Consider the following 23,030-nt stretch of genomic DNA (forward strand, 5'->3'; position numbering starts at 1 on the left):
TCTTCCACCTTAAGACACTGTACAAAGAAGGGGAAACTCAACCTAAAGCAAGTCAGGAGGAAATAATAAAGATCAGAGTGGAAATTAATGGGAGAGAGAATAGAAAAACAATGGAGAAAAATCGATGAAACCAAAAGCTGTTTCTTTTGTCAACAAAATTGACAAACCTTTCAGTAGATTGACAAGAAAAAAAGAGAGAAGACTCAAATTTCTAGAATCAGAAATGAACTTACATAAATATAAAGGAATTTTATGGATAATTATATGCCAACAAACAAGATGGGTGAAATGGATACATTCCTAGAGAAACACAAACTCCTGAAACTGACTCAACAAGAAAAAAATAATTTGAATAGATCTATTATAAGAGAAGAGGCTAAATTAGTAATTTTTTTAAAAGATTTTATTTATTTATTTGACAGAGAGAGACACAGCGAGAGAGGGAACACAAGTAGGGGGAATGGGAGAGGGAGAAGCAGGCTTCCCGCTGAGCAGGGAGCCCGACGCGAGCCTCGATCCCAGGACCTGGGAACATGACCTGAGCCAAAGGCAGACACTTAACGACTGAGCCATCCAGATGCCCATAAATTAGTAATTTTTTTAAAAACCTCCCCACGAGGGAAAAATCCCAAATTCAGATGGTTTATCACTGAATTATAAGAACATTCAAAAAACTAATACTAACTCCTCACAGACTTTTCCAAAAATGGAAAAGGATGGAACCCTTCCCAGTTCATTCTATGAGGCCCAAATACCAAAACCAAAGGACATCACAAGAAAACTAGAGATCATTATCTGTTCTGAATATGGGTGCAAAAATCTGCAACAAAATAGTAGCAAACTGAATCTAACAACATGTGAAAAGAATTATGCACCATGAAAAGTGGGATTTATCCCAGAACTATAAGGTTGGGTTAACATCTGAAAATCAATTAATGTAATGCATCATCGCATGATCATCTCAATAGAGGCAAAAAAAAAAAGCATTTGACAAAATCCAACACCCTTTCATGACAAAAACACTCAACAAAGTCGGAATAAAAGGGAACTTCCTCAACAAAGGACATCTACAAAAGACCCACAGCTAACATCATACTTAATGGTGAAAGAAGAGATGCTTTACCCTTAAGATTAAGAATAGAACAAAAATGTCTGCAGCTCAACATTTTACTGGAGTTCCAGCCAGGGCACTTAGGCAAGAAAAGGAAAGAAGAGGCATCCAGATTGGAAAGGAAAAAGTAAAATTATCTCTATTTGCAGATGACATGATCTCGTATATAGAAAATTTTAAGGAATGCACAGACACACACACACAAACCCAACTATTACAGCTAATAAAAAAGTTCAGCAAGGGGCCGCCTGGGTGGCTCAGTGGGTTAAGCGTCTGCCTTCCAGTCAGGTCATTATCCCAGGGTCCTGGGATCAAGTCCTGCATCAGGCTCCTTGCTCTGTGGGGAGCCTGTTTCTCCCTCTCCCTCTCCCTGTGCGCCCCCCCCCCAACTCATGCTCTCTCTCTCTCAAATAAATAAATCTTTTAAAAAACAATTCCATTTACAACAGCATCAAAATGAATAAAATACTTAGCAATAAAGTTAAGAAAAGGAGCACAACGCTTATATACTCTGAACACTTTAAGACACTGTTGAAAGAAATTAATGATCTAAGTAAGTGGGAATGCATCCCGAGCTCATGGACTGGAAGATTTAATATTGTGAAAATGGCAATACTTCCCAAGTTGATCTATAGATATAATGCAATCCCTAGAAGAATCTCAGCTGGCTTCTCTTTAGAAATTGGCAAGCTGATTCTAAAATTCATATGGAGTTGCATGTGACCCAGAATAGCCAAAATAGTCTTGAAAAAGAAGAACAAAGTAGGAGGATTCACACTTCCCAATTTCAAAATTTACTACAAAGCAATGACAATCAAGACAGTGTGGTACTGGCATGAGGATAGACATATAAATCAATGGAATAAAATGGAGATTCCAGAAATAAAACCATGTGTCTATAGTCAACTGATTTTTGGCAAGAGTGCCAAGATCATTCAATGGTGAAAGAATAGTCTTTTCAAAAAGAGTGCTGAGACAGCTGGATAACCACATGTAAAAGAATGAGGTTGGACCATGCCCCACACCATATGCAAACATCAACTCAAAATGGATTTAAAAACCTAAATATGGGAGCTAAAACTATAAAACTCTTATAAGAAAACATAGGGGTAAATCTTCATGACCTCAGATTTGGCAAAGGATTTATTTATTTATTTTAAATTTTTTTAGAGAGGGAGAGAGAGATAAAGGAAGGGGGAGGGGCAGAGGGAGAGAGAGAGAATCTTAAGCATGCTCTACACCCAGCATGGAGCCCAACACAGGGCTTGATCTCCTGACCCTGAGATCATGACCTGAGCCAAAACCAAGAGTCAGACGCCCAAGTGACCGAGCCACCCAGGCGCCCCGGCAAAAGATTTTTATTTATTGCAACAAAAGGCAAAAACAAATCGGACCTCATCAAAATTAAATACTTTCGTGCTTCAAAGAACACTCATCAAAGCACAAAGACAACCCACAGAATGGGAAAAAATATTTGCAAGTCATTAATCTTATAAGGGAGTTGTATCTAAACTATATAAAGAATTCTTACAACTCAATAAAAATATAAATAACCCAATTAAAAGGTGGGCAAAGGATAGAAAGAGAGATTTCCCCAGGGAAGAGATACAAATGGCCAATAAGCACGTGAAAACTTGCTCGATGTCATCAGAAAAATGCAAATCAAAACCACAATGAACTTCATGCCACTTTATGCCCACTAGAATGGCTATAATAAAAAAGTCAGATAATAACAAGTATTGGCAAGGATAGGGAGAAATCGGAACTCTTGTACATTGTTGGCGGGTATTTAAAAATGATGCAGCCACTTTGAAAAACAGTCTGGTAGTTCCTGAAAAGTTTAAACATAGAGTTACCATATGAACCAGCAATTCTCTTCCAAGGTATAGGAAGGAAAATATATTTCCACAAAACAGCTTATACGCAGCAGCATTATTCACAATGGCCAAAAGGTGAAAACAACCCAAATGCCCATCAACTGAAGAATGTAGGAATAAAATGTGCTATATCCATAGAATGGAATATTATTTGGTCATAAAAATGAATGATGTATATACACTGACACATGCTACAACAGGGATGAATCTTGAAAATATTACACCGAGTGAAAAGCCAATTACAAAAGACCGCATATTATATGATCCCACTTATTTGAAATGTCCAGAATAGGGAAATCTATAGACAGAAAGTAGATAGTGGTTGTTTAAGGGCTGGAGGGAATAGGGAATAGATAGGGTATGGGATGTCTTTTTGAGGTGATGAAAATGTTCTAAAATTGGTTGCACGTGTCTGTGAATATGCTAAAAACCATTGAATTGTATACTTTAAATTGCATAGTATGTGAATTACATCTCAACAAAGCTATTTTTAAAAAAGAAGCTGAGGCATTCATAGGGCTCATCTTGTTTGTTTTCTCTCTGGGATCACTGTCCTTTGTTGCCTAATACCTAGTGTCTTGAAAACTGTTGCTTCATATTGTTCTTTTCTTTCTTTCTTTCTTGCTTGCTTGCTTGCTTGCTTGCTTGCTTGCTTGCTTTGGTTGTTTCATGCGGCGGGGGAGGGGGTGGTGTAAGTACAAATCCTTAGCCAGAAGTAACAGTCTCCCTATTTTTTAATTGGGGAAACTGAGGCCAAAATCAGCTAACTGGCTTGCCAAAATTCGTGTTAGTTAGTGACAGAGTCAGGACCACAACCAAGACTTCCTGATACCCAATCCGAAGTCGACGCAGCATCGTTTCTGGTCTGTCCAGCTTCTGGGGCAACTTGATGGCAGAAGGTTAAGTAACCAGTCATAGACAAAGCAAATGTCTGTGACTCGAGGATCCCCGAAAGGCCCAGATCAGCTTTCTGCCTTCCCCTCGATCAGCAAGCATATATTGCACACCTAGGTGCAGTGCTTATTTGAGAGACATTCCTGGGGACAGAGAAGCGGTGCCATCATCTCTGGCAACAAGGAGCTCCCCATTTATTTGAGAGAAAAGGCAGTATGTGAAACATCTCTGTGACTCGAGCATGATCACCTGTAATATAATGAATGTCTCGCTCAGCAGGAGGGGTCATGTGTGTGGGCTTTTCTCAGGAAAGGTTTCCAAGGGGAGGAAGATTTGGGGTTTCAAAAGATAGGCAGCATCCCCTGACTGGGTTGGGGCACTGAAGGCAGGACATTGTCTCCACAGGGCATGTGTTAAAACGCACACAAGACCTCAGAGGTTCCTCGGCTGCAGGAAAAGCCGGAGTCTTGGGGTAGGAAAGCGCAGAGATATTGTGCTGGCCATAGGACAGAGCTGGGGGATTTGATGGGAGTCCTGGGGTGAGCCGGACGATTAATAAGGCAGCTCCCTTGCCTACTGCAAAATCGAATGCTCCCAGGCAGACAGTTTTTTCTAGGAAAACAAGTGTCTTTCCAGGTCACGAAAAGTTGGGCTGTCCACTTGAAGTTACAGGACAACTATTCCAGACCCTAGTCATTCAATCCTTCACTGAGCATGTATTGAACACCTACTATATACTGGGAACTGTGCTAGTTAGTGGTTGGGGATTCACAGGTGCCTAAGACTTGTGCTTGCCCTAGTTCATGGTCTAGAGAGGAAGACACTTGCATGATGACAGATTTCTTTAGGGAAAAGTGCTCTCTTTCCCCGCCCGATTCCCCCCCGTTGGTCAGCAGAAGCGGTTAAGTCCTTCCCCTTTGCAGACCTGTCTCCAGGGTCAGAGTAGGACAGGGGGAAGGACTCAAGGCCACAACAACTTGGAGAGGTTTCCCTTCAATGTCAGGCATGGCAAGGGCCACTCCCCAAAGACCCATCCCGAGCTCTCCTTTACAGCCCGGGCCCAAAAGTCACTGCCTCCAGGCAGCCTCCTTTCCTGTATCTGCTCCCCGCCCCACCCCCACAACCTCTCTTGAATGACAGTGACCTGTGTGAACCGTGTTTACCTCCCCTGTGAGCATAGGCCATTGAGGGGGGGGATGTCCCCGCCTTTGAGCTTGTAACAGTCATGGTGTGTTTGCACGGCAGGGGGGTGGGGGGGTGGGGGGAGTGTTGGACAAACATTTGTTGACTGAATACCAAAGAGCTTTATAATCACTGTCCTCGTCAAGGACGTTTCTTTTCTACCCACCTAGGGCTTGACTCTCTACCAGGGGCCTTATCCCCTCTCTGTCTCTGTCTCGGGATCCTCTCCGAGGCCTCCCGTGAGGTCTCTGCTCTGTGGCCCCCAGCAGTGCTTGAGGTGCTGGGATGTCCGCAGCCCCCAGGTGAGAGCCTGCCCCAGCCCCGCACTGGGACTGACTCGGCCTGTCCCCGGCCTGTCCCCGGCCTGCTAGTCCCGCCATGTCACAGCCAGACTGGGCTGTGGGTGCTGTCCCACACGGGGGTGCCGTCCCCCTGCAGGAGCCTAAAGCCCTCGGGTAAAGGGCCTGGAGCCCAGTCCCCCCTCCTGCTGCTGGCGGAAGCCAGGGGAGACAAGGGGACCTTCAGGAGGGCCAGCCTCTCGGGACTGGACCTTGCCTCCCCCGACCCAGGAGGGTCACCGCACAGGCCGGGGACTGGAGCCCAGCCCCTGGGAGTGGGGTGGATCGTCAGCTCTCCATCCTTCCTGGTCCTGGGTGAGGTGGCAAGGCCGAAGGCTCTTCTTCCCTCACAGGCCCACCTAGCTCGTGGCGTTGGAAGCAAGAATAGTACATATCACCCTCCGCTTGGGCGGGGCCTTGCCATTCACAGAGACACTTCTCCCTCGTCTTATCGATGCCTCACAATAGGCTTGTCAGGTGGTGCGTTTTCCATAAAGTGTGAATTCACCTTGTTCATTCATTTTTTCTCTCCCTTCTGGTTTTATAATTTAGAAAATTGTACTCCTCCCCTCAAACCTGCCAAAAAAAGGTGAGACTTAGCAGTACAAGTGCCTGAGAAAAATACAAGCGAACCCGTGCATCTTGGTTGACAGTTAAGTCTGCTAACACTCCTCTCAGCAATTACAGAGCAGAGACATACTCCCTGGCGAGCAAACAGTAGAGTTTCAGGGAAAATCCGTAGTAACTATGAGCATATTATGGAGTCAGAAACCCAACTTACCAAACAAATTCAGGAGAGAGTGGTTATTCACAGTTTGAAGGCATACTTATTTTAGAAGAGACTCATAAAGTTATTGAATTTGAGTGAGGATGCATTCATAAGTTCTAGTCCCCAGGGTTTTCAGATAGGAGTTTATAGAAAATGACTTGTTCTATCCCGCAGCCAATTAGTGGCCGAGCCTAGGACTTAGGCTCATTCTTTCTGAGCCCCAAACTCTTCATTTGAGCCTCCCTGGGATAGAAGGGTTTGCTTCCAGACTACTCATTAAACACTAAGTAGCAAGAAAGGAAAAGAATGTCTTAAAGCTCAGGGGTGTGAAGCCATCCTACGTTGACAACCAATTAAAAACTCAGATAAAGGACCTCTGAAATGATTATATGCTGCAAAGCAGTCGATGGGAAAACAAGACTTGAATTCCTTAAAAGGGATTTACAGTAAAGATCTAGAAACTCATCTAACAGCATATTCTGGAAGAGTGAACAGGAGATGTCAGGGTAGAAAGCCAGAGTCCTGATCAGATTCCTTCTGGCTCTCGGGCCCCGTACAAATCATTGACCCTTCCTCAGCCTCTGTTACTCATCTTTAACACTCTTTTTTTTTTTTAATTTATTTATTTGACAGAGAGAGAGAGAGACGGTGAGAGAGGGAACATAAGCAGGGAGAGTGGGAGAGGGAGAAGCAGACTCCCCGCTGAGCAAGGACCCTGATGCGGGGCTCAACCCCAGGATCATGACCTGAGCCGAAGGCAGATGCTTAACGACTGAGCCACCCAGGTGCCCCCTCTATTACTCATCTTAAGTGAAAGAATGATGCTAATATCTAAATTGTTCCCAGGAGTGAACTAAGGTCACCTAATCCATCCCCACATCTGCTCCATTTTATCCTAAATGTCTCTTGAGCCCTCATTTCTCCCTAGCCTCATTGTCCTTCCTTTAGTTCATCTTTCTACCTGGTCTCCCCCAGGCTGCGCTTTGTCATTTTGCTCTCTCCACATTGCAGCCAAAGATCTTTCTAAACAGCAAAGCCAATCACATCATGAATCTGCTTTAAACCCTTCAACAGCATCTTCCTTCTCTCAGGATAAAATCACAAGGCCTTACCCTGGTCTACACAGCCCTTCATGGCTGGGCACCTGCCTGCCTCTCTAGACTCATCTCACACTGCTCCTCTCGCTGAATTCTAGGCTCTAGCCATGATACACTAGTAGCAGTTCCCTAGCCAGCCAGCCTCTCTTACCTCCAGGGTTTGTTAGTGGCTCTTTCTTCTATCTTGAAAGCTCAGCCCCTTCCAGCACACCTTTCCTCCCCCTAACCCCGTAATCCTGCAGAATTCTGGGTCCATATTACCCACCTGAGAGGCCATCCCCTGATCTGAACTCTCCTCCTCTGTGCCTCCCGTCAGCACCCTCTGCTTCTGTCTTCTTAGCCCTCATCTCCTGATTAAGACTGCCTTTCCCATGGTAGTCTCTCCCACTCAGTTCTGCAGTACTGCCTTACTCATCATCATTTTCCAGCGGAGCCTGTTGAATGAATGACGAATGTTTAAATGCCTTGTAAATTGCAACGTGCTACACAAGTGTTAAGTATTATGTAATAGTACCGTGTTTGGGTTGGTTATTTAATATTGTTGGCCTACTCACCCATTTGATAATAACGAATATCACATTTCAATTACATCATTCTGGTTCCTTCTTAAACCCAATACTAATAAAGGCTACCACTTACTGAGTATTTAGCCTGGGCTAGGTTCAGTGGTAAGATTTGAGACATATGATATCATTTACGCATCATCATAGTAATCTTATCAGCTAGGTTCTCTATAATAAGAATCATCCCCATTTTTCAGATGGAAGGCAGGCTCAAAGAGGTTAAGTAGCTTGCACAACATCAAAGAGCTCGATTCTGAATCCAGATTCTTCAAGATCCAAACCTGAATTCTAGGGGCGCCTGGGTGGCTCAGTCAGTTAAGCATCTGCCTTTGGCTCAGGTCATGATCTCAGGGGTCCTGGGATCAAGCCCCAAGTCTGGCTCTCTGCTTAATGGGGAGTCTGCTTCTCTCTCTCTCACTCTTCCTCTGTGTTCTCTCTCTCTCTCTCCTTCTCTCTCTCAAATAAATAAATAAAAATCTTTAAAAAAGAAACCCCTGAATTCTGACATCTCCCAGTTCTCCCAAGGTTTTCAGATAAGGACACTATCGGCAGTGAAAAGCAACCGGCAGAATGGGAGAAATGGGAGAAAAAACTTGCAAGTCACGTGTCTGATAAAGGATTAATACCCAGAATATAGAGAGAACTCTTAAAACTCAACAACAAAACAACAAACAACTGATCGAAAAAAGTGGGCAAAGGACTTGAATAGACATTTCTCCAAAGAAGACATACAAATAGCCAGTAAGCAAATGGAAAAAAAAAATGCTCAAATCACTCATCATCAGGGCAATACAAATCAAAACCACAATGAGATGCCACCTCACACCCATTAGGATGGCTCTCATGAAAAGAAAACAACAGAAGATAACAAGTGTTGACAAGGCTATGGAGCAACTGGAACCCTTACGGATTGCTGGTAGGAATGTAAAATGGTGCAGCTACTATGGAAAACAATATAGTGGTTCCTCAAGTTAAAAACAGAATTGCCAGCCAGTCACCATATAACCCCACAGTTCTACTTCTGGGTATAGATCCCAAAGAAGTGACAGCAGGGTCTAGAAGAGAGCTTTGTATACTCATGTTGATAACGGTATTATTTGCAATAGTCAAAAGGTGGAAGCAACCCAAATGTCCATTGACTGATGAATGAACAAGCAAAAAAGCAAGATGTATGTACATACAGGGGAATATTACACAGCCTTTAAAAGCAAATAAATTTTTTAAAGATGTTTATTTATTTATTTGACAGAGAGAGATAGAGTGAGAGAGGGGACACAAGCAGGGGGAGAGGGAGGGGGAGAAGTAGGCTTTGCACTGAGCAGGGAGCCCAATGCGGGGCTCGATCCCAGGACCCTGGGATCATGACCTGAGCCGAAGGCCGACACAACGACTGAGCCACCCAGGCGCCCCAAAAGCAAAGAAATTCTGATACATGCTACAACATAAATGAAATTGAGGACATTATACTGAGTGAAGTAAGCCAGCCACAAAAAGACAAATACTATATGGTCCCACTTATTTGAAGTACCTCGAGTTGTCAGATTCACAGAGACAGAAAGCAGAATAGTGGTTCCCCGGGGCTGGGGAGAGGCGGGTATGGAGAGTTGCCATTCAACGGGTACAGAGTTTTGGTTTTGCAAGATGAAGAACGTTCTGGAGGTGGGTGGTGGTACTGGTTGCATAATGACGTGAACGTACTTAATACCACTAAACCGTACACTTAAAATAATGACGTGAACGTACTTAATACCACTAAACCGTACACTTAAAATGGTTAAAATGGTCAATTTTATGTTTTATATATTTTGCCACAACTTATGATAGATCTTAACCATTCCCAGGCCTGCCAAAGCTTTCAGGTAATTTCCTTCTGCTGGATGTTTGCTGTTTTCCCTCCAGATAACCGGCTTTTATTTCTTTTTCCTCCTAAGACCAGACTGCTCTCTGCCAGGATCTCTAGGCCCTCCACACTGGCCAGTACTCCTGCAGAGGGCAGGGCCCAGCCCCAGGGCCTTTAGCTCACTCTCCTGGGAAGAAAGCGCCTCTACTCCGAAGGCAGTCGGTACATACTTTACTCACAATAGTCGGCAGGTGGCTGTGGATCCCTTTTGTTCCCAGGAATCACATGGGGACGAACTGCACTGTGTATTTGCCATCACTGGTAGCTAATGCCAACAGTGACGTTGGGCATCGTTATTAACAGGTAAAGGACACACAAAGAGAGAGGGGAAGTGCCTTGGGTTGAGTCACACAGCAGAGTTAGAACTCGGAGCTCCCAGCCTCTAACCTTGCCCTGGGCTCTGTCCCACACACCTGGCAGTTCCAGAGACTTGCTCCTTTTTGTCCTCTGGGCAGCCAACTCTGGCCAACCAAGTGGGTTTGATTTGTCTTGCAGAGAAATGAAGCAAAATCTTCCTTGAGGATAGCTTCTGATCTTTCTATTTCTCTTGGTTGGCAGGAAACCAGAGATCACACTACTTGCTAAAGGACCTTGCCCACATCACTGAAAGTCTCTGGTGGGGGTGGGGGGAAAGAAAGTCTTTGGACCCTCAGTTTTCCCTTCAGTAAAAAGTAGACAAGAATTATTGATACCCACCTCCCCCAGAGAAACTGAGGATGGGCTAGGGAGAAAAGGATTGGGGTGCACCTAGCCAATCTATTCTGCATTATCCTTTACGTGGGTAAACCCCAGACCTGGCTGGCTGAGTATTATAATCACATGGGTAGCCTTTAAAATTAGAAATCCCTGGGCCTTGACCAGCCCAGCTTCCTTGAATTTCTCCTTTTTCCCAGCCAGGTGGCCCCTGATGTGGAGGGAACCCCCTTGGGTTGAGAAGTGAGGTGGTTTCAGCTTTCGTAGCTAAATCCTCTCCAGCTTGGCTTAAAGGCTATGAGATGGAAAGCAGCCGTCTGTCTCCTTTGCGCTCTCGCTTGGACTCGCTGTTCCCCCAATTTTGGCACTTCTCACATACTGCCTGTTATTTTTACTTAACTATTTCAAATCTTTGCCTCTCATTTCCTCAGTTAGCTACTGGAGGTTAAGAACAGTGCCATATCCTTCTATTCTTGCCCGCAAATGCCAGTCTGTTAGCACGTAGTATATGTTCAATAAACATTTGTTGAATTGCAAATCATGTGAGAAACCTGAAATAACTTCCGACTTACTTGGGGAGGTGGTCTGTGTCCTTTGGAAGCTTTCTGCTCACACGGAAAGAACGTTAAACAGAGACAGGAGGCTGTGTCACGGATTCCCACAGCAAATCACCAGCTTTCGCTAGCCCTCAGTTCCCTGATCTGTGAAACCAGGGCTGATCTGTGAAGTTTTCACACTTGTAGTTTTTAGCTCTGGCTCTTGGCTACTCTAGATAGTGAGGGGCAGCCTTTTTCATGTCAGTGCCTTTAATGCCCATGATGTCTTTTTTTCCCCCCCTATAAAGGCTGCATAATTTTTTAAAAGATTTTATTTATTTTTTCGACAGAGGGAGAGAGAGCACAAGCAGGGGAAGCGGCAGGCAGAGGGAGAAGCGATGCGGGACTCGATCCCAGGAGCCTGGGATCATGACCCAAGCTGAAGGGAGACGCTTAACCATCTGAGCCACCCAGGCGCCCCAAGACTGCATAATTGATGGGTCACCCCCAGTTTATAAAATGAGAAACTCAAGTAAACAGTAAATAAGTGCTTTGGCCAAGCTTCTGTACATAGTGTACATGCGTGTGTCTGTGTGTGTGTGTGTGTGTGTGTGTGCAGGGTTGTATGGGACTGTTGGCTCCTTCCAGTTTTAGTATATGTGTTGCCAAAGTGAGCACAGGATTGTCAATGCTTAATTATCTGCGTGTTCACTTTCTCCTCTGTGAATGACCCAGGGCAAAGGTATGACTTTCTAGCTGGATGTCCTCTTGTCCCCTGCACTCTCCCATCCAGAGCCAAAATGTCCACTGCCGTGTTCAGTAAGATCTGTTCAAATTCTGTCCTTTGAGGGGCACCTGGGTGGCTCAGTGGGTTAAGCGTCTGACTCCTGATTTCGGCTCAGGTCCTGATCTCAGGGTCCTGGGATGGCGCCCTGTGTCAGGCTCCACACTCAGCGGGGAGTCAGCCTGAGGATTCTCCCCCTCTGCCCCTCCCCCTTCCCTCTCTAAAACAAAACCAAATCAAAAACAAACACTGTCCTTTGAGGAGGAGATGAAAGACACAAGACACTAGTCTTGCCCTCATGGACCTTCTAGTCTGTCTAGGAAGCTGGGATGAGAATGTGTGGGAAGAGTATGTGCAACCATTTGTAAAGGGAGCACCTGGGAGCCAAGTGCTGCTATGCTGTATCTTCAGTACCTACCACAGTGCCTGGCATATAGAAGATGCTCGACAAATAGGTGAAAATTGCCATGATTTGCAAACTTTTTATTTATTTTTATTTAAATTCAATTAACATATGGTGTATTATTTCTGTACTATTAGATAGAGGTCAATGATTCATCAGTTGCATATCACACCCAGTGCTCATTACATCTCACGCCCTCCTTAATGCCCATCACCCAGTTACCCCACCCCCTCTCCCCCATCCCTCCCCTCCCCTCCGGCAACCCTCAGTTTGTCTCCTATGATTAAGAGTCTCTTATGGTTTGGGGCACCTGGGTGGCTCAGATGGTTAAGCGTCTGCCTTCGGCTCAGGTCATGATCCCAGCGTCCTGGGATCGAGTCCCGCATCAGGCTCCCTGCTCCTTGGGACCCTGCTTCTCCCTCTGCCTCTCTCTCTCTCTCTCTCTCATGAATAAATAAAATCTTTAAAAAAAAAAAAAAGAGTCTCTTATGGTTTGTCTCCCTCTCTGATTTCGTCTCGTCAGACTTTCTATTTTAAAGAAGGGAAAGCCTTTCTTCAGTGAGATTGTACCCCCAAGCTCACCATGAAACAGACAGACCAACAGATGCAGTGCTGCCCTTGAAGGGAGCTAGGGTAGAGCCCCGCCAGCTGTCTCCTCTGGGTCCCAGAGAGGCTCCGCAGCGCCCGGTTGGAAAACTTGCTGTAGTCCCTGGAAAAGGAGGTGCAGATCAACCTTTGCTCTTCCTGCCTGCCCCATGGCCAGCCTTGGCCACAAGGGGGGATCCTAGCAAATTAAAGGGAGATTTGAAGCACCAGGCACTCGGACGGGAATATTTGCATCTGAAAAAGTGTCCATCTCTCCCCTCCCCTCCTTGTGGGGAGCTCCAATTAGTGAGCTCAGAGGTTCCGAGGAAGTTTTGAGTAGGAGACTTTTGAATGTATATTGAGGTAATGTTTGTTTACTTTAAATAAAGAAGGGAAGAAAGCCACTGTGGTGATGTTTTCCAGAATTCCAAAGAAGCCCATTTGGTGTTATCCTACAGGCAGTCCTGATATGCAAAGACAATGGAAAACTCTGATGAAGTCTGTCTGGTCGATGAGTACACGGTGCTGCCTGTTTTCGGTACCAGTGCACCCTGCATCACCCTGGCAGCTATTAACATTCCTGGCCAAATTCATGGTCAGCTTTGGGCACACACAGATGCCAAAGGGGGCGACCTGGTGAGAGCATCTCTACTCCATGCCTCCAGGACTGAAACCTGCTGCCTGACTTGCCTTGGCCTTCTCCTTGCCCCCTCCAACCCCGAGGGGCAAGGGAGGGAAACCAACCCAGAGGATGTTTACCCATCAAGGTGGTCCAGGGAGCAAGGCACATCTCAGAACTGCATCCGGAAGACAACTGGCAGTAACCAACATCTTTTTAAAAACTTGTCAAAGGGATAAGGATCATGAATTAAGTTTTCATCATTATCTATCTCATGGCCCTTTCATTACCTCTCATTACCTGCGCATTACCTACAGACTGTCCCTCCTCATAGGTGTCAGAAGGGGCAGAAAAATAATTAATGTTGGGGACCCTGCTATAGACTGAATGTTTGTGTCGCCCCCGCCCCCATTCATTTGTTGAAAACTAATCTCTAATGTGATGGTATTTGGAGGTGGGGCCCTTGGGAGGTGATTGAATCAAAAGGGCTCTCATTTTCATGAATGGAATTAGTGCCCTTATAAAAGAGATGCTGGAGAGATCACTCACCTTCCACCATTTGAGGACGCAGCCGGAAGATGGCTGCCTATGAACCAGGAAGTGGGCCCTCACCAGACACCAGATCTGCAGGAGTCTTGATCTCTATCTTGTTCAGTCTCCAGAAGTGTGAGAAATAAATTTCTGTTTCTTATAGGCCACCCAGTCTATAGTATTTTATTATGGCAACCTGAATGGACTAAGACCAAGCCCATTCAACAGCAAGGCAATTTGAAGGGTGAAAGGGGCTTCCCTCCTCCGCTGCCCGGCATGGCCATGTCCTCCCCTCTTGGCCAGTCCTCTGACTTCTCTATCTTTAAAATCTAGCTCAGGCCTGACCCTGATGAAGAGGACAGCAGTCTAGCCGCCCCTGTCCTTCTACTACTACTGCTGACTTCACCCTCTTGCCCAAGCCACCCCCACCCCCAGCATCTGGACTGGTCTTGTACTTAAGTAGTTGAGTTGGTACCATGAAATTCAGTCTTAGGATAGAAGCCACTGAAGGCGAGGGCTGGAGAGAACCTTGGAGATCTGGAGAAACTAAGGCCCGAGTGGAGGACTTGCCTAAGGTCTCATAGCAAGTCATGGCAAAGCTAGGCCGCAAGCCAAGTTTTCCTATGAGCGCCTTATGCCTTCCTGGCTACATCCCTGAGCTCCTTGGTTTCTTTTCTTGGTCTCTTTCCCCGCTGTCTCAGCGTTCCTTCTCCCCTCTGACCCATTCCCCAGTCCTGTCTTACCAGAGGGAGGCTCTAGAAATTGCTGCACGACAGTGTACTTGTTTTGGGGGGCTTTGGTGTTGATTCGAGGGGAGATTAACGACCTAAAGAGACACAGAGCCCTGACGGAGCCCGTGGTCCCCAGCTCTGAAACATGACTTGATCCCGACTAAGATCATCCCTGCCATGTGTTCAGAACCCCAAACATCGGTTCCTAGAGTTTAGGTCACTTGCCCAAGGTCCCTCAACTAAGAAATGGCCACAGCGGGAGCCAACTGTAGGTCTTCAGGCGCTGGGGCGGCGCGCGGCTCCAGGCACTGCTCCGAGCCCGCAGGCCCTCGGGGCTCCCGGAGCCAGAGGCAAGCCCAGACCCCGCGCCGGCGCTCGCAGCGGCATGGCCGTGGGGGCTGTGCCTTATTCCTCCAGGTCTCGAAGCCTCTTCGTTTGTGCGTGTGGCTCCCGTCAACTTCTGAGGGCGAGGGGTGGGGAGCGATCGCGTGAGCAGTCGACACGGGCCTTCTGGAAGGAAGCGGGGCAGCCTCGAGGCCGCCCAGCCACCGTGAGCCCAGCACCGCCGCCTGCACACAGCCCTCGCGGTCGCCCACCGCCCATCCCCCGCGCAGCCCTCGGGGGCGACCCGCCGGGGCCGAGAGCGCGGCGCCGCTCCGGAGCAGCGAACCCGGACGCAGCTCGGCCCGCCGCTCGAGCGCGCCAGGACTCGCGGACTTTCCCCGGAGGAGCGCTCCCGGTTCCGGTCCCGCCTGCGGTTCTCCCACGCCCCCCGGGGACCCGCTGATCCGAGCGGAGTTCTCGTGGCCACGCCCCCTCGTGGTCCCCCGGAGCCCCCCCTGGTGGCCCCCCACGGCCTCGTGCCCGCCCGCCGCAGGTTCTGGCGCCGGCGGGAGAGAGCTGAGGCGCGGGGCACGCGAGGCGCCTCCCCTGGGCCCCGTCCCGCAAGCGCATCTTCCTGACGGGTCCCTCGCCCCTCGGCGAGCGCCGCCCAACTTCTGCGCCCGCCGGGCCCGCTGCTCCGGGTGGCTCCCAGCACAGAAGCGCCCTCGGATGACTACACTCACTACCTTTGCGGGGGGGGGGGGCTCCCCGGGGAAGGCGGTTAGGGACGCGGCTCACAGGGCTCGCGAGCCGCGGCCGGAACTGGAGTGGGGGGGAGTGTGGGCGCCCCGGGGACCGTCCCAAAACGCTTCCCTCCGCAGCCGTCAGCCGTAGCCCCTAGGCGGGCGCGCCTTCCGCGTCTCAGAGATTTGGCGGGCTGCTCACCTCGAGGTCTTAGCGTCTCGAGGGATGGGTTGGGGGAGGGGCCGCCCGCGAACGATGGGCTGAGGGGACCGGTCTCCCGGCGGGTTTGAAGGTGGAATCGGGTAGGGTTTGGTGACGGAGAAACCCGAGAGAAGACTTTGGGTTTTTTCCCTCCCTCCCCTCAGAAAAGCAACCACCTTGTGAGGGGGAAATACGGAGGAGAGTAAATACAAACAACCTCGAGAAGGCGCCAAGAAAAGCGAAGCCAAAAGAAGCAAGCGCAACACTGTTACAAAACTGTCTGGTTTTGTAACAATTTCCCTGCCGCCGGCCAATGAGCGGCGTGGCGGCACGTCACGTGGTACAGTTTTATATAACACTTTGCTGAGACAAGACAGTTATTAGTCGGCGCGCGGCGGCCGGCATGGAGCTCGTGGAGGCGCGGCGGGGATCGGCGCGCGGCAACGCGGCGCTCGTGGCAGTCCGGCTTCAAGTCAGTCGCTGCTCTTTCCTCTGGGTCTCTGGCCCCTAGACGCCTCTTCCCGGGGCGCCTGTCTCTCTATGGATTCACTTCAGACCGGACAGATGCTGAGCTTGCCCGCCGAGCTCGGCGGCAACAACTTAGAACAGGCGGAGCCGGCGGCATCCGCGGCCCGCGGCGACATGGGCCCCCAGCCCGAGGCGGCTACAGAAGGCTCCGCACCGTTAGCCACTCGGGAGCCGGAGCCGGGCCCGGAGGAGCAGCCTCCGAGTCCCTCGACGCCCGAGTGCAAAGTCCTGCTCCAGCAGGCTGACGCCCTGGCGTCTGGGGGGCGCCTCCGGGAAGCCTTCGAGGTGTACAGACAGCTCTCCGAGCGGCAGCAGCTGGTGGCCGAGCAGCTGGAACAACTGGTACGCTGCCTGGCCCAGAACGTCCCGCAAGGCGAGGCGCTGCCGCCGGCGCCCCCGGACAGGAGCGGTGCGGCGAGCGGTGCGGCGGCGGCGGAAGAGGCAGGGGCGCCAGCGGCCGCCACGGCCACCGAGGTGTGGGACGGCTTCAAGTGCCGGAAGTGCCATGGGTTTCTGTCAGACCCCGTGTCCTTGTCGTGCGGCCACACCTTCTGTAAACTGTGCCTGGAACGCGGCCGGGCAGCCGACCGGCGCTGCGCCCTGTGCGGGGTCAAGCTCTCGGCGTTGATGGTGGCCGCCGGGAGGGCGCGCGCGGTCCTGCGAGTCGGGCAGCAGGCGGCGGCGGGGGCGGCCACGCCACTGCCGCCGCCGCTCCCGCCCCCGCCCCCGCCGCCGCCGCCGCCGCCGCCGCCGCCGCCGCTGCGGGTCAACGTGGTGCTCAGCGGCCTCCTGGGCAAGTTGTTCCCCGGCCCCGCACGGGCGTCGCAACTCCGGCACGAGGGCAACCGGCTGTACCGCGAGCACCAGGTGGAGGCGGCGTTGCTCAAGTACAACGAGGCGGTTCGCCTAGGTGAGCCCACCGCGTCGCCGGGCCGGGCGGGCCGGGGGAATGAGCGCGGCGGGGAGTTGGGGGGCGGACCGGGGCCGAGGGGGGAACGGGGGACCGTTGGGGGGGCGGGCGGGCCGTGACTGGCGTGGGGGAGGGGTGTCTGGAGTTCGGTCTCTGACTTGGTCTCTGCCGCTACCAATTTATCGCCCTTTCTCTGTGCCCCTGTCTCTGTCGCTCTTTGTCTTTTCCCGTGTCTCCTCGTGGCTTGCATTCCCGAGTCCCTCCGCCAGCTTCTGCCTGGGTCACTGTTTCTCTGTCTCCTTCGCATCTCTGTCCCCCGCGTCTCTCGCGCGCGGTCGCGCGGCCCCTGCCTCTGCGCCCTCTCCCTCCGCGCGCCCGGGATCCTCTCGCACCTGCCTGCACCGTGCGGCCGGGCGGAGGAACTTCGCACCCCGCCCACACCCGCGCCGGGGCCGCGGGGCTCCGGCCGGGCCGCGACGATCGGTCGGCGCGGGCGTGTGTCGCTCGCGCCCGGCCCGGGGCCGCTGCCGCCGCCGCGGCGGGAGCCGGCCCTTCCGGGGCCGCGGCTCCCGGTGGGGTGGGTCCGGCGTGGAATTAGGTCAGGAGAGCACTGGTTGCATAAGGGCCGCGAGCGGCCCGGGCCGGGCGGCCCCTCCTCCGCGCGGGCGGGATTGTGTAACGGCTGAGGTAACCGAAGTGGGCCACGCTCGCCTCGGAAACCATCCCGCGAGCGTGTGCGGGGGGAGGGGAGCGTTCGCGCCCCGCTGCCCTGTGACTCATTGTCACCGCTTCCTATCACACGATCCTCTGCTGAAATAGATGCCCCCCCCGCCCCGCCCGCAGCCTGCGCCCTCTCCTCGAGCCCCTACCCCGCCAGCGCGGGCGGGCGACCGGGCGGCGCAACTGCTCGGGGAGCCCCGGGGACCGCGGGCTGGCTACGGAGGGGGGCACGCCTCGGCCACCCCCCCACCCCGCCCCCCCGCTGCCGCGCTGCGGGAGGAAGGACGCGTGGGCTTGGCGGCTTCAAGGGCAAACGTGGGCAGCCCCCGGGCTCTGGCCGCACCGAGGCGCCCGAGCTCCCTGGAGGAGCGGCCCCCGCCGACCCTCCGCGTCCCGACCCAGGAAGTAAGTGGCTGCGGAGCGGCGGGCCGGTAGTGCCCCGCTCGGGCCAGCCGCCGGGAGCTCGGCCGGCGGGGCGCGGCGGGGCGCGGCGTCTGGCGGAGCGGGCCGGGGAGGAGGCGGCAGCGCCGGGCCGACGGGGGCTCTGGGGACCCCAGGGTGCCCTGAGCCCGACTCCGACGGGTTGGAGGAGGGGGTGGGCTCGAGGCTCCACGTGTTGCCTTGCTATCCGGATTTGCAACAGGTAGTGGGGGAGGGGGAGGCGCGCGGGCTAGCGGTGCAAGGTTGCAACTCGAGGTAGAGGAGGACCCCTCCCCCCACGCACGTCCTGTGCCCAGGCAAGGCACACTGAGCCGGCACCGGGCTGGCGAGTGCTGCAGAACAAAAGGGCTAGCATACACCGTAAACTCTGCTGACGTCTGGAGAGCAAGTAACGGGCACCCAAGCAAGCCCTCTGCACGGCCCTGGGGAAAAACCCCACGAAGCGTGTTCCAGCAGCCGCAGCTGGAGCCCAGTCCCTGGGCAGGAGCGGGGCAACCTGGAGACAATGGAGGTCACTTAAACCCAGATCTCCAAGGGAGGTTCCATTCCTTTCAGCCATACCTCAAGGGCCAGGAAAGCCCCTTCCCGCTGTCTTCCTCCCCCTTTGTTGCTGCCACCGCTTTTCCCCTGGGAGTTTCTTCCTTCACCTTTGTTAATCTGAGCGGTCAGGGTGAAAAAAATGACAGACTTACCGTTTTAAGAGGTACGGGGCCTCCCCAGCAGGCGGGTATCTCTGTGCTGGAAGATGGCCAGTGTCCCCTTATTATTCTATGTAGTGCACACCCTTCAGAAAAAGGAACACCTCCCCCTCCCCAGCTTCAAAGCTTCAAAGTCTGACCAGCTAGCTCTATGACTTGGAGCAGATGCCTTTTGCTCCCTGGGCTTGATTTTCCTCATCTGAAGAATGGATTGATTGAGCCAGGTGATCTCTAAAGGCCGGTCCAGCCCTGGCACCTAGTGATTCAAAGTGTTAGTGAGAGCCGAGCTCACTTCATTCCCAGCAGCCTTGTTTAGGTGCAGTCCCATTTGGCCATCTAATGAGAGGATGGAGCCTTGCAAGTGAATTCAGAGAAACTTCATAGGCCCTGGGCTTTGTAGACAGAGGTGTTGCTAATGTCATGAGAAGACTATCCTGGACTTGTCTTCCTGGTGGGCAGGATGGGGGTCACATCTGGCCACCCCCCTTTCCCTCCTCCCTGGCCTGTTTCTTTGTGGGTGATACCTCACTCAGAAGCCAGGCTGCCAGTTGGTAGCCATGCATAGCCGCGAAGTAGGGGGCCAGGGTTTCCGCTATGTCAGAGCGGCTAATGCACCACTGACCCCACAGGCCCTCTAAGGAACGGCTTGAGAAAGGAGAAAAAATGACTTCTTTATGGGGCGCCTGGATGGCTCAATTGGTTAAGCGTCCGACTCCTGATTTCAGCTCAGGTCACGATCTCAGGGTCGTAAGATGGAGCCCTGGGCGTGGAGCCTGCTTGGGATTCTCTCTCCCTCTCCCTCTGCCCTCCTCTCTCTGTCAAAAAATAAAAAATAAATAAAAATAAACAAACTTAAAAAAAATACTTCTTTATAGTTGGGGAAGCTCAGACCCAGAGTGGCGGGGGTGGAGGGGTGGCAGGCAGGGCAATATCAGGGCTGGAAATGGAGCTTAAGCCTTTGGATCCCTAGTAGAAAAATCCTAGATAGCGTGCCATTTGCTCAAGATCCGTTCTCATACAGGACTTAAGTTTTTGCGCTGAGACCATTAATGAGAGCTTTTTCTTTCTTTCTTTCTTTTTTTTTTTTTCTCATTCTGGCAGCTCCAAATGACCACTTGCTTTATAGCAACCGGTCTCAAATTTATTTCACCTTGGAGTCTCATGAGGACGCACTGCATGATGCAGAAATAGCATGTAAGCTCCGCCCAATGGGTTTTAAGGTGAGTGGAATGGGAGGGATGGGAATGGCTTGTCCTATAGACGGGAATTGGCAGGAGGGGCTGCCTCCCTGAGGGTTTGGGGCACTAGAGCTCAAGCAGAGCAGGGAAAAGGCTTTGCTAAGGAGCTGGGGGTCCCTTGGCAAAGGGTGACTCAGGGGTCTGCAAGGGAACTGGATTCTTCCCCAGTTTTCTTCTCCACCTGATGACTGCAGAGCAGCTTAGGCTTTGTGACTCTTCAGAACATGGACTTAGCAGTCAGACCGCCTGAGTTTATGCCCCAGCTCTGCTACTTCTACCAGCTGTGTGGTCCTGGGCAAGTTACTTAACCTCTCTGTGCCTCATCTCCGCATCTCTAAAATTGGGAAGGGGGATATTCAATGCACCTACTTAACAGGGTTCCGTTGTGAGGATTACATGAGCTAATACATGTAAGATGCCTAGAACAATGCCTGACACATGGCATTATGTGTTCTATCATTTTCAGGGACAATAGAAAGAGGAACATGAGAGAAGTATTGCTGGCTGGTTGTGTTATTTCAAGTCCTTAATATAATCAGCCTGCTGGTATCCCCAAACATCTAGGTCACATGAAGGGATGGTCAGAGAAAGGCTAGGCACCTCTCAGGATGCTAGGATGCAAAGTGTCACTTTCTGCATCTCTGGCCTCAGGACTGGCCCCTAGCCACGTGTCAATATTTTGTTTAGGAGATTAGGTTTGAGCCTGGGCTCTATTACTTGCAAGTTAAGTGACCATGGGGAAGTCGCTTCACTCTCTGGACCCCAAGGGTCCTTGGTTGCAAAGCACAGCTATTGCTGTCTGCCCCACTTGCCTGCTGCGGAATGTGGTGTGAAGGTCACTGGTGAGCATGATCGAGAGGCCATTCTGGGAGCTCTGCCGTTTGCTAGGCCTTGGTGTAGTGTTCTCTCTATACAACCCCCAGGATGCCACCTCGGAAACCCACCTTACCCAGGTTCTGATCTGTGGTCCCTTATCTGAATCCCGTGGGGCCAGAAGTGTTCAGAGTCCAGAACGTTTCTGATTTCAGAAAGACCATACACCAGGTGGCACCCTCAGTGAGCTCTGGACAGCATCTCACAATCATACACGCTAATATTTCTGCCGTACATTACATGAAAATTCACACTAAGTGAGATAAAGAATGTGACGTAATCTATATCATATATATTTGCCACCTAATGACTTTTGATGCCAAGCTTATGAAACTTTGGATTATCAGACTGTTTCTGGAATTGGGAACCTCAGATAAAGCATTTATGGACCTGCACACTGGGCCATTGGTGTGAGTGAATCTCTCATGTGCTTCGATGAGAAGGTTTTCATGGGTTATGGCAGTAGTATGTTCTCCTTACCAAGGAACAGATTTACAGTTTACTAAAAGTCACCAGTGTCTTGACCCAAAGGAGCTTCAGTGAGAACATTTTGGGCTGTATAGCAGCGCAGGTCAGGAAGCTGCCTGGGGGTAAGAGGACTTCTCTTGCAGCTTCTTCTGCTCCCACCCTAAACCTAGGGCCTAAAGGTGGGAGCCTTCATAGTACAGCGGGAAGCAGGGCTGAGAAGTAGTAGACCTTTTCAGATGAAATGGGAAAAGTGACTTCCCCAGTGAAATCAGACTTGGTGGAAATAGTAAACAGGAGTTTCATTTCCCCAGAGTGCTGGGGTAAGCGGAGAGGCAGTGCAGAGAATGACCGGTATTGTCTTGAGGGTTGAGAGAAGATTTGAACTGATGCGTATGATTCAAAACCAGCCCATACTCTGATTTGCATACTTCCCACCATTTCTTTGTGCAATGCCCCTAGGGGAGGGCTGTACCTCCTGCAGCCCTAGTCCAGCCAGTCCAGCCAGGCTCGGTGGTACTCAACACATCCTGCAGGTGGATGGGCTGGCTGGCCTGAGCAGGTGGAGTATATGGGTTGCTCTTTGGTACGATTGGAGGGGTCCTAGAGGCCTCTCCAGTCTCCCAACACTTATCCCCCCTAGCTGCCCTGAAATGTCATGCAAGCCTTTCTCCAGGGGTCCCTGGTAAACGCTGCTGGGAGGAGCAATGAAGGAAGCCATCAGCACCCAATATCAGCCAAGATTAGGCTCCAGGAAATGGGTGGGGGTACAGGGGAGGACCTCAAGAGGTTTGGAGCAGGAGTCACAGCTCAAGAAGGCAGATCCCTGCCGGTGGAGACTGTAGCCAGGTCGGAGCCAGAGGGCACTGCCCCAGGGCCTGTAAAAGCATGTTAGGAGGGGAAGCTGGGTTCAGCAGGTCCAGCAGCTGCAACCTGGATCATTTCCTTCTCTAAGTTAGACTCAGGGTCAGCCGTGGAGGCAAGGGAGTGGGGAGCAGGCCCCTGAGGGGCACCCTAGCTGACTCAAGAGCAATGCCCTCCCAGCCAAGTTGCAAAGGCCACCTGTCCCAAGGCACAAGAGAGAATGTAGCCCTCTTCCCACCTCTTTTCTTGTTCCTCCCTCTTCCCCAAGATGCTCTTCTGTTACCTCTAGAGTTTCTCTGCCGGGGCAGCTGGGCGGGGACCCCGGAGAGCCCTAAAACTTCTTTATACTTTTTTTTTTTTTAAAGATTTGTGGGGGAAGGGGCCGAGGGAGAGAATGTTCAAGCAGACTCC

The 23,030-nt window shown here is 51.1% G+C and overlaps 1 protein-coding gene across 8 annotated transcripts in view; it reads left to right on the forward strand.

Annotated features, from left to right (window-relative positions):
* The first annotated feature begins 16,267 nt into the window (after positions 1 to 16,267).
* LONRF3 (LON peptidase N-terminal domain and ring finger 3) overlaps positions 16,268 to 23,030 on the forward strand; it is a 39,184-nt gene continuing 32,421 nt past the window's right edge. For all 8 annotated transcript variants that reach the window (XM_064574510.1, XM_064574511.1, XM_054509056.2 and 5 more), the window contains exons 1-2: positions 16,268 to 17,320; positions 20,281 to 20,399. In XM_064574510.1, the coding sequence (XP_064430580.1) occupies positions 16,423 to 17,320; positions 20,281 to 20,399 (1,017 nt within the window). In that variant the 5' untranslated portion in view covers positions 16,268 to 16,422. The remainder of the gene's footprint in view (positions 17,321 to 20,280; positions 20,400 to 23,030) is intronic.

This window comes from Mirounga angustirostris, unplaced genomic scaffold (genome assembly GCF_029215605.1).
Source record: "Mirounga angustirostris isolate CCGP_5_RB_7025 unplaced genomic scaffold, mMirAng1.0.hap1 SCAF_11, whole genome shotgun sequence".
Taxonomy (NCBI): domain Eukaryota; kingdom Metazoa; phylum Chordata; class Mammalia; order Carnivora; family Phocidae; genus Mirounga; species Mirounga angustirostris.